We start from the raw sequence: 18,658 nt of genomic DNA, 5'->3' as shown, positions 1-18,658 counted from the left end.
GCATGGGAAGGGTGTATTGACAGCTCACAAAACGGATTTCTTTATATAAAATTCTACATTTTTAAAACTTTTTAACAAAAAGGACATTCATGAGAGGACAAAGAAATTTGTGAAACGTGGCTCGTTACAGCAGTTTTAATTACCTTAGGGCCTAAATATATATAAAGCTGTTAAGCAGAGAAAAAAAATCTGCTTACAGAATGTATTTGATCAGTAAAAATTGAGTGGGACACCAGCCACATAACAATGCAAACTGGCAGGTAACAAGTTTCTGCTCAGCAAAAACATTTTCTGTGCCTAGCAAGTTTTGTGCTTACATGCTTAAAAATGGGTCCCGGCAATGACTCTGCAGGTTTTACACTTGTTGCCATTGTTTTGTTCCCTTAATAATGCAAGAGTACAAACCATTCTTATAATTAGATTAATTTTATTGACATACTTACAAACTGCTTCAATCACAAATAGATGTTATTTACAGCTTGGCCAAATTTCATGGCTCTGCTTATCGCCTAATTCTGTGCTCACGATCACCATTCACTGACTACTGTGCAAACGCTAATTTTTGCTAACCAGTGAAATACACTTGACTAAAGCACAAAATTCCTTAAACGCTGATTTTTTGCTTGCAGTAAATAGAGCCATGAAATGATGACCTGTATTATCAATAATTTCCATATCAAAACTGATGTACTCCTTATAAAACATCATCTTTGGGTTTATGATAATTGGAAGCAAAAGAAATTTACAGCATAAAAATTATTTTATATAATGATAATTAATTTCCAACTTGAATTTACAACATAAGTATAAAAGTAATTATAAGTATAACTGAGCTATTTCATTTTAACACTTCAATTTTGTTAATGTTTTTGGAGCGGATCGTTATTTTTTAATGTACCAGGTTTTCACCATGTCTAATAGAGGTATCATACATGGATGTAGTTTGACATTTGTTAACCACCATGCTTCAGAAAAAGAGAAATGGCGATTGTCCATGGGTGCAGCCATTTGGTTAATAGCGCCCTCTTGAGCCTCAAGTTGAGGGTATTCGTTAGAATTTTGCGAAACAAAACTACACAGCTCACTTGACGCGAAAGCGTACGGTTTGATTTCTGTATGCGTATTCGTATCCGCAACTATTAGAGAGGTTTCGCAAGCATTCACGTCAGTCACGTGTTTGATTTTGTTGCGCAAACTATAGGTATGTTTCACTTGAGTGCGCTCGCATTCATCGACAAACATGACCAGTATAAAACCCTGTGTTTTATGCACTGCATTTTCTCCTCGTTTTGCTTGCAAATGACTAAAAAAATTCTATCTATATTATTAAGTACGATACAAGTGAAAGCAATTTTGTGGGAAATAATTTTGATCTGAGACAAAAAAACAACTAAATCCGTTGCTAATGTGTGTGCACAAGTCCGAAAGTCGCGGAGACGCGTCACGTGAACACACAAAGTGTCGATGCATCGGTATTTGTATGTGTATCCGTACACTTGCGAAACCTCTCTATTAACGGAGTGGTTGAATAACAGTAGTCACAACTCGACTAAGCAATCATAAGTTGAGACTCTTACACTTGTTGCCCAGGCTCAGTCAGTATTCTAAAACATTTCTGAGCCCACTGTGGGCATGACTAACGAAAAAGTCTGAAACTTGGATACAAATTCAAAGGTATGTTGAAATGATGCCATTTCTACTGTTGGTAACCCCTTGGGTTATAGATTCCACGGAGCTTTTGGAAACAGTATCCAAAGCACTAGAGAAGTAGACCAATGAGCAGGATTTTTTTTTTTGAGAAAAAAAATATTGTCTGATTTTCTTCACCGGGCCGACATAAAAAGTCTGAATTCAGCCAAAAGTCTGAACAATCTCATCCCTGGAAGATTAATCCTAAGTTGGGAAGAGTTTGGTGAAATATCATGGTAGCTACCTGCCTGTACACGCTGCTACCCACGCTTAAGCACACCGTTCAGAAAAAGAAAAACTTCCACCTAACATTCAAACAAATGTTTTCAAGAATCAATATTTTGATGTTCGATTGGCACAAAGAGATTTTTTGGCAATGTGATTGGTTTAAATCGGACTATTTGACGACTCGAAAAATATATACATGTTCATAAATAAATCTTAACTACAGAATTATATAGTCTATATAAAATGACCTTGTAACCGTGACAACTCAAATAAAAGAAAATCTACCCAGTATCATGCATTTTCCCGCAATTGCCCGCTCTTGAGGGAGAATCACTGTATAACGAAGGAACAACGGTGGTTGCTAAATACCACTCTCTGCTTACTAGCATGCAAATTTATGCGCTAGCTGTGTAAGCGTAGAATGCCTAGTTACGTGGAATACGCAAGAGCAAAAGCCAAAATTCTCTGTTAACTGAAAATTCACTTGACATAAGCATGGAGTTCCCTGCTTCCTTAAGAGCAGATTCTTTGCTTACGGTAAGCAGGGCCATGAAATTGGGCCCTGATGATGCAAGTTCTCAGCAAAAAGTAAAAAATAAAATAGGTAAAAGCAGTCTCCTGACGATGACTAGAGCAAGCTTGTCGAATCGATGAGACCAATTTAAGAACTCACTCCGCGGTACTGCAGTTAATAACGATCCTATAAGCTAAAGTAGTAGTCCCAGCCAATTTTCTATACCTTCCTTAATAAGCAGGACAGTTGTTTTCAGAACTGAGATGACATCCTAACATCGGAACAATCCACTCCGCGATAGTAGAATAAAGAGCGACAGTTCTCTAGAACAAACTCTACCTGGCAAGTAGATACACACATGATGTACTGCAAATCAAATATATTATGATACCTCACCATGCAATGCCTCAAGTCATATAAGGGAAACTTATTAAGCGCTTGAAATAATGAGAAAACAAACGTCAGCTCCACACAGCTGTAGCTTGGGATGTCACGTTACTGGTTATTATTGGAATCTATCATCTTGTGTTACCTGTGGATGAAATCAAAGAGGTGAAATAAACAAATACAAATTATAATTGGTTTTACCCATATCAGGCATGCAACTCCTCAGTGGAAAAAAACATTTCCTAATGATCCCGTAAACTGAAGCTAGCTGCGTATTGGGCCATTTTTATCTGGGTCCCCCGGCATCCCCTAATACAACAAGCAACAAAAACACTACAGCGCCAGACTATGCAAAAAATAGTGTAGACGGTATGCTGTACAGTAGGAGAATTGTGTCCTAGCTGCGTATGAGGCACTTACATTGTCTGGTTCCCGCTCATCCCTTATACAAAAAGCACGTTAAAACACTACAGAGCCAGACTGTGCACAAAATAGAGTAGAAGGTATGCTGTACGAGGAAAGCTTGTGTCTCTGATTTCATTCATAACGGCAGATTTCCATTTCATGAAACAAGAAAAAACGCGAAACCGCGGAAGAGTTGCATGCCTGCCATATGCAACGATGTAGGTAAGCACTGTATACTGGGTACTTTCCCCCGAGTTCTGTGAAGAAAAACAAAATCACAGGCATTCATTACATTCGAACCTACGACCTTTGCAATTTCAGAGCAGTGTCAGGTGGGCAAATCTCTGTGGTCTTTAGAGTTGCAAAGGTCATGGGTTTGAATCCCACCTGATTACTATGCCTGTGATTGTTTTCACAGAATTCGGGAAAGTACTGAGTATACAGTGCTAACACAATTCGGTGTGTATAGGTAAAAGCCAAAATGAATACTCTTTATCGCCGAAGCAAATTTATTATCTATTAGAAATTACAAATTTATCTTGGCTAAAAAAATATGCTATGTGGGAAATGACTTTTCATTCTGCAGTGAATAACCATGTAACTTACTTGCATTTCCCATGTTTGATAAAACCTCGGTATTTGCTGGATGGCTGTTGAAGTAGATGGTTTTACTACCAACCAAGATAAAATGATTTCTTTCAAATGTAAACCTGCAAAAAAAGAGAGGTATGTATAATCTCAAATACCCCCTGTCATTTCCTAAAAGTTTATGATATAAAAAACATGTTTTATCATTATTAATATTCAATATTCAATATTTAACACGATTTGTAATTTTTAATGACCAGTATTCTCACTTGGTGTATCCCAACATATGCATCAAACATCAACCCTGTGAAAATTTGGACTCAATTGGTCGTTGAAGTTGCAAGAAAATGATGAAAGGAAAATCACCCTTGTTGTACATGATAACAGTGTGCTTTCAGTTAGAAATAAAAGACTTCTGGCAAGAAGTCTTTTATCATTTTTGTGAGAAATTACCTCTTTCTCCAAAATTACGTTACTTCAGAGGGAGTCGCTAGTCAAAATGTTTTATACTATCAAAAGCTCTCCATTGTTCGTTACCAAGTACAGTTTTATGCTAATATATAATTTGAGTAATTACCAACTGTGTAAAGTGCCTTTAATGTAAAATTTTGCAGTTTCAATTTTTTATTGTTTTATAACTATTAATGGTTTGTTTATTTCATCAATATTTATAAAAGACACTAGCAGTAACAAAACTGAATTGTGGTCTTAAATGTAAAATTTTGCAGTTAATACAATAAAAAGACACAATACCCCATGTTGATTTGTTTCCCAAAACTAAATATTGCCAATAAAATGAACGCCATATAATAAAAAACTAAATATTACAAATAAACACTAAAAATAAATCTTAGATAAAATTATTCCTTTAATATGTTAAACTGTACTCTTTTTTTTATATTTCTTTTTTTAGAGTTATGTTTAATTTCAATCATGCCCTGTCAATTAATGTTGATTCGTTTCCCATAACTTCCAAAATAAAAGCAATATAATAAGAAACTAAATATTACCGATAAATACCAAAAGTAAATACCCATATCATGTGTGTTCCCCCCCCCCCAACTCTCATCAGAGAAAAACACAGCCCAAGATGTTTCACTAATAGATAATAGATAATGCGGGACCTAGATAATGCTGCTGAGAGGCACTGGACATCTTTGGTGTTTGTCAAAGACCAGTCTTCTCACTTGGTTTATCTCAATGTATGCATAAAATTACAAGCCTGTAAGATTTGAACTCAATTGGTCATCGAAGTTGCAAGAGAATAATGGAAGAAAAAACACTGTTGTCACACAAGTTGTGTCTTTTCAGATGCTTGAATTCGGAACCTCGAAATTTAATTCTGAGGTCTCGAAATCAAATTCAAATATTTTAGTGGGAAATTAGTTCTTTCTCTAAAACTACATTACTTCAGAGGGAGCCGTTTCTCACAATGTTTTATACTATCCACAGCTCTCTCTAATGCTCGTTACCAAGTAAGTTTTTAATGCCAACAAATATTTTTAGTAATTACCAATAGTATACAGTGTCTTTAAACCTAGGATCTGAGCTGCCTCTAGCTACTGGGTTAGCTCAGTGGTCTAGTGGTTAGACATCAGGGCCCAACTTCATGGCTCCGCTTACCAACGATTTCTGCGCTTAAAATCACCATTCTCTGCTCGCACGTCAAGCGCTGTATTTCTGCGCTGGCTATGTAAAGCGAAGAATGCCTAGTAACGTGGAGTAAGCACGCCAAAAATTTACGCCACAAGCTGAAATTCTCCGCTAACCTGTGAGATACGCAGAATTCCCTGCTTCCGTAAGCGTCGGCTCTTTGCTTACGGTAAGCAGAGCCATAACATTGGGCCCTGCTCTAGAATTGCAAAGGTCTTGAGTTCCAATCCCTGGATGTAAGATCCTTCAATCACAGTATATTTCCTACAGCAACCATGCATCAAGTCACCATACTTAATATGCATGTGACCTACTGTCAGTACAAATACTGAATGCATTGTGGCAGATTCAGTCACAAAGTGAAATCTGGACTATTCAATTTTCAAGGCAAATCCTGTCCACTATTTATTTTCGATATAATCAATGGTTAGGATTATATCTAAAATTAGAGTTTTGATCGTCCGCAACATAAATATACAGAAATTTTGTTTCCATTGGCACATAAAAACAATTATAAGTTCAAAACAATGATTATAACGTTACACAGATTAAAAGGACAGAGATATACACACTGAAATAAAACATCAAATAAAACATCCAACATGGTCCAACACTGCAGAGTGGTCCAACATTGCAATAGAAAGTACATTGCAAAAAAACAAAAAAGGATAAAACATGACGCATATTCCACCAATTTTCTTTCAGCACCTTTGGATTCACACATGCATTGCTTCACCATGTAAAAGAAACAAAAACCTTCGCTTCAACAAATTTGAAAGACTTGCACAGCCTCTCACAGATTCTTATGGGATGTCGTGGCCGAGCGGATAAGAGCACCGAATTCAAGCTCGGGTGATTCTGTTCAGCAGAGTGTGGGTTTGAATCCCGGTCGTGACTTTTTTCCCTGAGCAAGAACATACATAACTATAATTGCTTCTCTCCACCCAGGGGTAAATGGGTACCTGTGAGGACAGAGATGGTTCTTAAGATTGATTTAGCCGAGAAGCGGGTATTTGTTGCACAAGGCTGTATACTCCCCAGGGAGCTGAGATTGTTTAAGAAATGATTAAATGACCAGTGACCAGGGGTATTAATGTCGGGGCACCATGAGTGTCACTGCGTGACGAACCTGAGCGCTATATAAGAAGGCATTGTTATCATTCTTACCTGACAATTCCTTTGTGCATGTTGTGTAAGGGGACGTCCTCAAACACAAACAGCCCAAAACATGTACATATAAGTCTCAGAAGCTTGTGATCATCCACAGAGTCTTGCTCATAGAAAACTGCATAGATTTGACTGAAGGAGAAAAAATACAAAAAGAAAAAGAGGAAACAAGTTACTGAAATATCCCCCTTAAAGGCACTAGACACTATTGGTAATTTCTCTAATTAATTGTTAGCATCAAAACTTGCTTGGTAAGGAGCAATGGAGAGCTGTTCCTGTTGGTAGTATAAAACATTGTGAGAAACGGCTTAAGTAAAGTAATTTTCGAGAAAGAAGTAATTTTCCACTAAAATATTTGAATTTGATTTCGATACCTCAGAATTAGATTTTGAGGTTCCGAAATCAAGCATCTGAAAGCACACAACTTAATATTATTATTATTAATGTTTTAAACACGATTGAATGTTTTGCTAACATTCAGCCTTCACTGCCAACCCGCATGGTTTATTTATCAACAATGGAAAGGTCTATACCAACTATGAGTCACATAGTGATTTGGATCAACAACTGAAACCCTCTTTTGCTCAAAGTCTTAATGGGGTGTTGTGGCCGAGCGGATAAGAGCACCAAACTCAAACCCTGGTGTTTCTGTTCAGCAGAGTGTGGGTTTGAGTCCTGGAAATAACACTTGTGTCCCTGAGCAAGACACTTAACAATAATTGCTTCTCTTCACCAAGGGGTAAAATGGGTACCTGTGAGGGCAGAGATGGTTCTTAAGATTGATTTAGCTTAGTAGTGCATGTTGTTGCACAGGTTGTACTCACTCCCCAGGAAGCTCAGATGGTTTAAGGAATGAATTAAGGCCCAGTGACCAGACCCGATTTCAACAAACTCTTCCTAACTTAGGATCAATCTTAGGACTTAGGATGAGTTCAGTTTCGTGTATGAAGACGTAGGACGCATTAAATCCATCCAAAAATAGGCAAGTTACTCGTCCTGACTCGAGATAAGATTAATCCTAGCGTTTCTAGAAATCGGCTGCAGGGGTAGTAATGTTGGAAGGGCTTTCAGATGCCCTTCTGGCTGTGATAAAGCGCTATATACAAAATAAATTATTGTTAGTAATATTATTACCTTGTATACTTGGGGAGTGTTAAAGCCAGCGTGCCTCCGTTAAGACATGCAGTAAAAGAATCTGGAGTGATTGGAATACTGTGAGATACAAGACGTCCGACTTCTTGTTCGTACTCACTCCCTTCAAGTTTGTAAACCTCCGTGGGTTCAGACTGAGGACCAGCACTGCAACAAAATAAAAAGAGAACACGCCATTAAAGACACTATTGGTAATTGTCAAAGACCAGTCATCTCACTTGCTGTATCTCAACATACGCATAGAGTAACAAACTAGTTCTTAAACGTCCGTTTAAAAGCAGGGTCGTTACCGTGCGATAATGGCCCTTGCCTTCAGCTAGGGCCTTTATCACACGGCAACGACCCTGCCGGTTTTAAACGAACGTTTAAAAACTCGCCTCTACCCTTTTATTCCCTTATTTATTATTACCTTGAGTTTATCCTATGAGCAAGATACTGTGTCATAAAGGCTTTCTCCTCGTAGTATCCCCCGTCTCGACTAATCCTTCGTACCCTCGAGACGTCAGGTATAATAGATTCTCCACCAGCAATCTCCCCTAGATTCCAACCTCTCCATGATGGATTGTTGCAACACGTCTTCTGATTCGTCTGAAATCTGTCTGTCCAGAGAGTTCGACGAACGATCCATCTGAAGGAAAATTAGTTTTTTAATATTTTAATGTTTGTAGTGTTCCATATGGTTATCTTGATTTTCTTGTGAATTTAGTCTTAGTTAAAAAAACAAAAATATTTTCATTGTTATTTTTTAATTTACATTTGTTTTAATTTTTTTTTTTTTCCAGGGGTATATTCATTCATCTATAAACCAGTTATTAAAGACTGGAACACATTACAACCGCAGACATCATATTCACCACGGACAATAAGACAATAATCCACCTGTAACGTTCCTTCAAAACTACAGCACAACAAAAGTGAGAGAACGCCAATTAAAACTGTGCAGGAGGAATCGAGTATACCCCCCGGAAGTGACAAAAAAACGCCCTCACATGGTCAAAGAAACGGCAGGTTATTTTGAAATAAGGTACCAACCAATGCTAACTTCTGTATTGAATTAAAACACTCACCCAAAACCAGGGAAATCCTCTGTTCGATACAGCAGTGTTTCATCCCCAGAGGTACCAGTGAAACCTGCATCATGTCAAATATCATCAATGAACATTAATGTAAACAAAATAAAAATCTGTCCTACATGAACCATCATTATCTTCAAACCCTGTAAGTTTAATGTTAATCTGTGGATGTTTTAAAAAAGTACCCAAATCCTTTAAAGCCATTATACACTTTTGGAACAGAGAAAGAAAAAACAAAGTTCACAGATTTACAAATAACTTACAGGGGTTTACAGAAGGTAATGTTGAAAGACTTCTCTTGAAATATTATTCCATGAAATGCTTTACTTTTTGAGAAAACATTAAAACAATTATCAATTCTCGATATCGAGAATTACGGATTAATTTTAAACACATGTCATGACACGGCGAAACGTGCGGAAACAAGGGTGGGTTTTCCCGTTATTTTCTCCCGACACCGATGACCGATTGAGCCTTTGATACACAAAGTGTGGGCCTATGGACAATACTGTTTAATACCGAAAGTGTCTAATGGCTTCAAGCCAGTTGACCCAGTCAACTTGGTTTAACTGGAATTTTGACCCAGGTATATCTATCAGTCCAACATAGATATCCTTATACAAGAAACTAGCAATAGGTATTTGGTTTGCAGTAACACCATGTGTGTTTCTACTTGCCAGGTAGAGTTTGTTCTTAGAGAACTGTCTTTCTTTATATTACTACCGCTGAGTACATTTATCAGATGTTCGGGAGACTGTCCTGCTTTTTAGAAAATCGGCTAGGACTGCTTCTTTAGCTTATAGGGTCATATTTAACTGCACTACCGCAGCGTCAGTTCTCGAATTGGTCTCAACGTGTCGACTAGCTTGCTCTAGTCATCCTCAGGGGACTGAAGTATGATCTTTCAGTCCAACATGGATATCTTTATACAAGAAGTAAGTAAACTGGGATTTTTGTCTTGGGTTTAGTCATCAGTCAAACATGGGCCCAATTTCATAGAGCTGCTTAGAAGAAAAAAATTGCTTAGCATGAAATGTTTGCCCTGATAAAAACAGGATTACCAACCAAATAAGCATAAATACCTGAAACAAGCAATATTTAACAAATGGAAATTTGGTTGGTAATCCCGTTTATATCAAGAAAGAAATTTCATCCTAAGCAAATTTTGTGCTTAGCAGCTCTATGAAATTGGGCCCTGGATATCTCTATATAAGCAGTTACAAAATAATTTTATGTCTCACCGTTTGGATTCCAAGCGGAGATGGTAAAGACTGATGAATCTCTATTCAATATATGCATGGCCTGGGAGAAATATCTCAAGAAGTCTGGCGTCACTTCCAGTCTCTCCTCCAAGACGATTAGATACTCCTTGTCTTTGAACAGCTGGAGCGCCCTCGTGATGGCGTCGTGTAGAAAGACTAATCGTATTAAACGAGAACATATATAAATATAGCAAGCCTTGCAATTCGCTCTTAATATTAACAACATCAAAGTCTTATATTGCGCACATGTTATTATTATTATTAATATTATTATTTATTCGGCATTCAAACATATATATCGCAAGAAAAAAATACAAAGCAAGACAATATTCAAAATTACATGGCAACACACAATAGAGCCAGCAACACATGCCATGAAAATAACTGGTGCTGGTGTGTTCTTTCCAGTCATGCATATAACTCCATTCTTTAAATTGTCAACACCGTGTCACATTTACTTGTACAATTTGCAAGAGATATTCAGTCATACCTGAATATACAGTTTTGGGTTTGATGTACTCAATGGTGAAGCCATAAAGTCCTATCAAATCATTGGGCTCTGCAAAGTTGCCATCTAAAACAACCTACAGGAAAAGAAAAAAAAAAACCTTTTAAAACCAGAGCAGAAAGAACGGAAAGCTTTCCACTATCATTATCTTCAAACCCTGTACAAAAGTTTAATGTAAATCTGTGGACATTGTGAAAAAGTACCTAGCCCCTCCAAGTTGTCCGAATTTCATTTGATCAGGGCTTTGAGTATGTGGCCGAGTCAAAATAAAGTATGCACTTGAGAGCAGCCTCGTGTCTGAGACCACTCTTGAGTTTAAGACTGGTCTCATGTCTGAGAATAGTCTCAAGTCCGAGACCAGTCTTGAGTCAAGACGTGGATCACATGAGTCACAAACCATAGAGATATCGGTAAAAATTTGTTCTGGTTTTAATGTTAAAACATGTTAAGTTGGTAAAAAGTCAGACATTTTGTCCATGGTGCATTTCTTACATTTTAAAAATAAAACACAGTATTTTTCCGTTTTCTTCCCTAAACTGTATTAATAGTTTTTGTTAGGGTCAGTCAGGTTACCGGAAACGTAACATTTCTTTATTTTTGGCCTAACTTGGTATGAAGAAGAACATAAAACTCTTCTGCTTACTTTTAAAACTTGTAATAGTCAGTGTCCTACATATCTCTCACAACTCATCAATTTCCTTCAACCCGTCTACGATCTTCCACATCCTCTCACCTTCAACTGATGCCTGGTCCTTGTAGTCTAGACCAGATTTTTAAAAAAACAACTTCGAGCGGCATTTTTGAGTAAAAGTTGGTAACATACCTGTTTTAACTAATTTGGGGGTGCTGAATCCGAAAATGATGGATACCAAGGCTAATTTTTAGTCCTTCACCCTGAAAAATCAAATTTAAAACAATACAGAAAACCTAGCAGACGACGGACTTCTCACGTGAAAAATAGTCAGGTTCTGCTGTGGTTCCATATTGATGTTGTCGGGATACCATACAGGGCAGGTACCCGGGTGTTGGTCAGATATCCGTAACAAGCTTTTGGGTGTACTGGATAGATCTGCAATCAAATTGCACTTTCAGAGGGACCAACGGGTGCTTTCAATGTCATTTTGAAAGTATTTGAGTTAGTGTTTTTTCTAATAAAGAGTAATTAATGATTTGAACATAATTGTTAAAAGCACAAACCGTTGATTATTTTCTCTTATAATGTAGACCTATATACACTACTTAAACAGGTAGGCCTACCATGACTCGGCCACATTTTGACTCGGCCACATACTCAAAATGTCTGACTTTTTACCAACTTAACATGTTTTAACATTAAAACGGATTCCGGGTCATTTCAAGTGACCCGGATTCCGGGTCAATTCAAATGACCCGGATTCCGGGTCAATTCAAATGACCCGGATTCCGGGTCAATTCAAATGACCCGGATTCCGGGTCAATTCAAATGACCCGGATTCCGGGTCAATTAAAATGACCCGGATTCCGGGTCATTATAAGTGACCCGGATTCCGGGTCAATTCAAATGACCCGGATTCCAGGTCAATTCAAATGACCCGGATTCCGGGTCAATTAAAATGACCCGGATTCCGGGTCAATTGAAATGACCCGGATTCCAGGTCGTTTAAATTGACCCGGAATCCAGGTCGTTTTACTTGACCCGGAATCCGGGTCAGAACATTTTGACCTGGAATAGGGTCAAAACATTTGAACATTCAAAAGGACCCGCCATGTACCCACCTGGATTCCAGGTCAACGAAACGTCATGACCAGGACTTGTACCCACACCTTGCTAACCAGAAACACCATAGCTTGGGTCCAGTGCACTTGACAAATTGGCCACGATCGCCTCAAAAGTGACACCTGCGTCCATTAGTTGTCTTATTAATTGTGTATTTCATTATTTGATTGGAATCCGGAATCCGGGTCATTTAATCCGGGTCATTTAAAATGACCCGGAATCCGGGTCAATTGAAATAACCCGGATTCCGGCAGTGGACACAATCGGTAATTACTCAAAATAAAACCTTACTTGGGAAAGAGTGATAGGGAGAGGTTGTTAATACATGTATAAAACATTGTGAGAAACGGCTCCCTCTGAAGTGGAGTAGTTTTCGAGAAAGAAGTAATTTTTGCACGATTTTGATTTCGAGACCTCAGATTTAGAACTTGAGGTCTCAAAATCAAGCATCTGAAAGCACACATCTTCGTGTGACAAGGGTGTTTTTTTCTTTCATTATTATCTATACAAATTCGATGACCGATTGAGCTCAAATGTTCACAGGTTTGTTATTTTATGCATATGTTGAGATACAGCAAGTGAGAAGACTGGTCTTTGACTACCAATAGTGTCCACTGTCTTTAACGTTAAACCAAGAAGTTGACAAGACAAAAAGCACATTCTTTACTCTGCGATTGATCATAAATATCAGCTTCTTTAAAATCATTCAGTGACTTATGCTCAATAAAAGTATTTTTATAATTATATAGTTTTTTATTCTTAAAGTATTTTAATCATGACAATGCTATGATTTTTAAAATTAAATCACTTGTCTTTCATAGTAAGTATCTCTTTCAAAAACACACACCCTTATAGAGGCTGGCATAGCTGAACATTAAGTGGCAGAAACAATAGCTCATGTCATCAAAACAGAGCATTCATGATAATAATAATAATAGTGGCTTCTTATATGGACGATGTGACCTACATTTACATTCAAACCGCCCTCTGTTGACAAAACACTGTTTACGTCATGTCTCGCCAGGCAAAAAGACGCGTAGTCATGGTCAGACTGCATACACGTTCTAGCTGGCTGCCAAAACACAAAAGGTTTTGCCCGGCGGTATGCGCGCGAATCATGGTATGGTTTTCGAGTGACGTCAGAGGTCACATATCGTCTATAGTGCGCATATTGGTCACTCAGTGACGCTTAAGGCGTTTTAACATACAGTATTTTCCTGCAAGGCAGTACGCTCATGTAATTGAGTCGAAAGAAGAAGAAGAAGAAAAAGGGACACCGTTTGAATTATGAGACCTACTCCTTTTACATAGTACCATGTAATGCTTTACAAGGTGCTTTGGTGCAATATGCTGCCGATCTTTTATGCAGACTTCCACGCATAACTTGTTTGTCAAAATGTAAATCTATTTTTATATTTTACAAAATTGTATAAAATATATTCTGTTTTTATTCTCCTGCAACACATTGGTTGTGAATTTGAAAGAACAAGTTATTTTGAAGAACAAATCAAGCCAAGCAGAAAAAGCCATTCTATAGATTTTACATTTTTCAGTTTAACCAGTGCTTCAAAAGCAAGCAGCCTAGATTATTTTGTGCAAATATAATAACCTATGTAAACTGTGTGTGACCTGAAATCCATTTTGGGACTCTAAAAAGTCAACCAATATTAGTCGTGTGAATTTCTATAACGTATAGAAAAATAATTGTATTTTTTAACTTTTTACTATCTATTTATATTGAAATACATGTACATGTTGGATACTGCTCAAGTTGAGAAATAAAATAGAAAAACAGCCACAAGTTGTTGGTTCAATATAAAATCAAGGAGTGCTCTGATTGCACCAAAGAATATCTAAAACAAACTAAACAACAAAGTACAGAGTGGGTTCTGGGTCGATTTCACAAAGATAGACCTAACTTAGGACTATTCCTAGGACTCGTTAGGAGTTATTTAATTGGTTTGCGGTAACACCATGTGTATTACTACTTGCCAGGTAGAGTTTATTCTTTAGAGATTTGTCTTGCTAAATAATTCTACTACTTTTGGTTTTTTTAAAGAGACTTCTCAGTTCTGAAAAGAACTTTCCTGCTTTTTAACTACTACCTAGGCAAAAGAAAATTGGCTAGGACTACTACTTTAGCTTATAGGATCGTTATTAACTGCACTACCGCGGAGTGAGTTCTTCATTGGCCTCTTTAGGAGTTATTAAATATGTAACGCTAGCCCTAAGATTGAACAAGTACTGCTAACTCATCCTAACTCCATATAAGACTCTTTGTGAAATCCACCCTTGAAACTTGTTGATGGCAGTCTCACTGCAGTCTAATAGAACTTGCTGTTGGACCATTTGCAGTTGGAAGCTTTTTTTAATAATAATAATAATAATATGAAGAAGTTAAAGATATTTTGTGTATACATGTACTGTATATCAATAAAAATGTTGTAGGTTTCGAGACCGGTTCTGCCGGTCTCATGTCTCGTGTCTCGGACCTCCAGGTCTCGGACTTCCAGGTCTTGACTACAACACTGCCAAATACCACCTAAATCTTTTGACTCTGATAACGTTCACACTGCTGTCCTTGTTGGTTTGACAGTGCATTGACAGTACTGAATCCATCAAAAGTAGGCAATGAAGGGTGGTTGAAGTGAGTGATGATGGGGATAAAATGCCGTCTGAGCATTATAATGCAGAAACAATATGGATATTACGAAGCTACAGTTTTTTCTTTTTTTAGGTACATTAACCATGATCTGATAGCAAAAAAAGGTGCATCAAAGCTTGAAATAGGCATTAAATTCAAACATCTGAGAGGGGGGGCACACCAACCCTCAGACTCCCTAGATTACACCAGAGCATCTACGGCCTAAACATTTTCCTAGGGCATAATGCGGGCCCTGGACCCCTAGCCGTAAATGTTATGTCCCCATCTTTCAAGACGAATTGATCTCCTGGCCACCAGAAACAGTTTTGCTGCAAAAGGCCCACCAGACAACCCCTCAAGATTCCCCCCGCACACTGCAGAAACCAAGTTGAAATGACCAAAATAAATATAAGCACAAGTTGGAGATTTATTGAGGGATTTTAAGAGTTTTTATTTTTGGTAAAAAATTCCCAAAAATCTAGGATGCCGGTGTCGCATGCATATATGTCTTCTATGCAATACTATCCAGAGGACAATATTGCATGTAATAATGTCCACCGGACGGTTTTGCATATGCAATCGTGTCCGCCTGGACGCTGCTGCATCTGCAATTGCCTTTGCCCGGACACATTTGCATATATGCAGTTGTGTCCGCCCCCGCGCAAAACCGTCCTTGCACTAAAAAAAACGCCCTTGGTCTACAGAACACGTTCGCCATTTTTTAAAAAAGAATGTGTCGAGTTTATCACACAGCCAGTACTACCCTGCATGTTTCAAAATGAAGTTTAAGACCTCTTCCCCACTCTTTTGTTTTCCTAAAAAATCATTTTGCTACCACAGCTCCAATCAAATAATTAATTACAACATTAATAAGACAAGTAATGGACGCAGGTGTCACTTTTGAGGCGATAGTGGCCGAGTAGTCAAGTGCACTGGACTCAAGCTATGGTGTTTCTGGTTAGCAAGGTGTGAGTACAAGTCCTGGTCATGACATTTCGTTGACCCGGAACACAAAACGCAGTGTCCACAGATTTACATTAAACCCACACCGTTTGAAGATAATGATAGTAGAAAGCGTACCTTAAAATACTAGTAGGTGAGGTGCTGTAGTTTTTGAGAAATGACATGGCGGGTCCTTTTGAATGTTCAAATGTTTTGACCCGGATTCCGGGTCAATTCAAATGACCCTGATTCCGAGTCATTTTACTTGACCTGGATTCCGAGTCAAAATTGTTTGACCCGGAATCCGGGTCACTTGAAATGACCCGGAATCCGGGTCAATTCAAATGACCCGGATTCCGGGTCAATTCAAATGACCCGGATTCCGGGTCAATTCAAATGACCCGGATTCCGGGTCAATTCAAATGACCCCGATTCCGGGTCAATTCAAATGACCCGGATTCCGGGTCAATTCAAATGACCCGGATTCCGAGTCAATTCAAATGACCCGGATTCCGGGTCAAATCCGGGTCAATTCAAATGACCCGGATTCCAGGTCATTCAATTGACCCAGATTCCGGGTCATTTCAAATGACCAGGATTCCGAGTCATTTTACGTGACCCGGATTCCGAGTCAATATGTTTTGACCAGGATTCCGGGTCAATTCAAATGACCCGGATTCCGGGTCAATTCAAATGACCTGGATTCCGGGTCAATTGAAATGACCCGGATTCCGGGTCAATTCAAATGACCCGGATTCCGGGTCAATTCAAATGACCCGGATTCCGGGTCAATTGAAATGACCCGGATTCCGGGTCAATTCAAATGACCCGGATTCCGGGTCAAATCCGGGTCAATTCAAATGACCCGGATTCCGGGTCATTCAATTGACCCAGATTCCGGGTCATTTCAAATGACCCGGATTACGGGTCATTTTACTTGACCCGGAATCCGGGTCAGAACATTAATGGGGAGAGGTTGTTAATACCAAACATTGTGAGAAACGGATCCCTCTGAAATGGAGTAGTTTTCAAGAAAGAAGTAATTTTCCGGATTCCGGGTCAATTCAAATGACCGGGTCAAATCCGGGTCAATTCAAATGATTCCGGATTCCGGGTCATTCAATTGACCCAGATTCCGGGTCATTTCAAATGACCCGGATTACAGGTCATTTTACTTGACCCGGAATCCGGGTCAGAATATTAATGGGGAGAGGTTGTTAATATAAAACATTGTGAGAAACGGTTCCCTCTGAAATGGAGTAGTTTTCAAGAAAGAAGTAATTTTCCATGATTTTGATTTCGAGACCTCAGATTTAGAATTTGAGGTCTCGAAATCAAGCTTCTGAAAGCACACATCTTCGTGTGACAAGGGTGTTTTTTTCTTTCATTATTATCTCACAAATTCGATGACCGATTGAGCTCAAGTTTTCACAGGTTTGTTATTTTATGCATATGTTGGTCAATTGAAACGACCCGGATTCAGGGTCAATTGAAGCGACCCGGATTCCGGGTCAATTCAAATGACCCGGATTCCGGGTCAATTCAAACGACCCGGATTCCGGGTCAATTGAAACGACCCAGATTCCGGGTCAATTCAAATGACCCGGATTCCGGGTCAATTCAAACGACCCGGATTCCGGGTCAATTCAATTTGAAATGAAGCCTCGTACAATGTTTATCAGCCTAACATTGGCAATTAGAATACAGCTTTAGCCTAGATAAAATGTCTGCAATGTGCTAGCCTTGATTCCAAGCTGTTAGCGCAGTGTGCCACAGCCCGGTGCGGCACGATTCGGCAACAACTGCAGTTCATAGACGGTGTACGCAAACAACGTATACAATAGACATGTAAATGTACAGTACATGTACATACAATGTACAATGAAATAAGTATAGCGAAGTACCCCTTACAAAAAAATTCTGTGGTACTTGCTGTTACCACACAAAATACCACAGGAATATTAAGTACCACAGGAACTTGTGCGGTAACGTCTACAGGCTGGCTGTTGTAGAATGATATTTCCTGTGGTACCTTGATGTACCACACGAAATACCACAGGAATATTAAGTACCACAGGAACTTGTGCGGTAATGTCTATACAGGCTGGCAAGCAAGGTGTGGGTACAAGTCCTGGTCATGACATTTCATTGACCAAGAATACAGGTGGGTACAAGCTGGGTCCTTTTGAATGATCAAATGTTTTGATCATTCTTTACTCTGCGATTGATCATAGATATCAGCTTCTTGCACTTTAATCTTTAAAATCATTCAGTGACTTATGCTCATTAAATGTAAGTATTTTTATAATTATATATTTTTTTATTCTCAAAGTATTTTAATCATGACAATGCTGTGATTTTTAATTGTTAAGTATGTAAAAATTAAATCACTTAAGTTGTCTTTCATAGTATTATTTTTTCAATTGTTAGCCTAAAACAGTTAGATTGATTCGTCAACTGTGGAGAATACTTTCTAAAACGGGGGAGAATTGTAATCGACAAATGAGTTACTTTAAAATCCTCTAAAATCAAATGTTTTGACTGGTAAGATACTTTCAAGCCATGAGTGTGAACACTTAAAGCTAACCTATTCAAAAACAGGGAGCACTGAAAAGTTGATATACAATACAATTTTCTGTATGATTGTTGAGTCTAGACTACACCTGGTAGGCCTACCTGTTTAAGTAGTG

The 18,658-nt window shown here is 38.4% G+C and overlaps 1 protein-coding gene across 1 annotated transcript in view; it reads right to left on the bottom strand.

Annotated features, from left to right (window-relative positions):
• Positions 1-2,818: 2,818 nt before the first annotated feature.
• Positions 2,819-18,658, bottom strand: part of LOC117307138 (protein O-linked-mannose beta-1,2-N-acetylglucosaminyltransferase 1-like) — a 33,131-nt gene continuing 17,291 nt past the window's right edge. The window contains exons 14-21 of the mRNA XM_033791807.1: positions 10,609-10,702; positions 10,098-10,274; positions 8,851-8,914; positions 8,193-8,411; positions 7,766-7,930; positions 6,632-6,763; positions 3,830-3,933; positions 2,819-2,963 (exon numbers count right to left, since the gene is read on the bottom strand). Of these exons, the coding sequence (XP_033647698.1) occupies positions 2,950-2,963; positions 3,830-3,933; positions 6,632-6,763; positions 7,766-7,930; positions 8,193-8,411; positions 8,851-8,914; positions 10,098-10,274; positions 10,609-10,702 (969 nt within the window). The 3' untranslated portion in view covers positions 2,819-2,949. The remainder of the gene's footprint in view (positions 2,964-3,829; positions 3,934-6,631; positions 6,764-7,765; positions 7,931-8,192; positions 8,412-8,850; positions 8,915-10,097; positions 10,275-10,608; positions 10,703-18,658) is intronic.

The sequence above is a fragment of the Asterias rubens genome, chromosome 2, assembly GCF_902459465.1.
Source record: "Asterias rubens chromosome 2, eAstRub1.3, whole genome shotgun sequence".
NCBI classification, from domain to species: domain Eukaryota; kingdom Metazoa; phylum Echinodermata; class Asteroidea; order Forcipulatida; family Asteriidae; genus Asterias; species Asterias rubens.
Note: the sequence above shows the minus strand (reverse complement) of the source record. Positions and strands in the feature narration are given on the sequence as shown.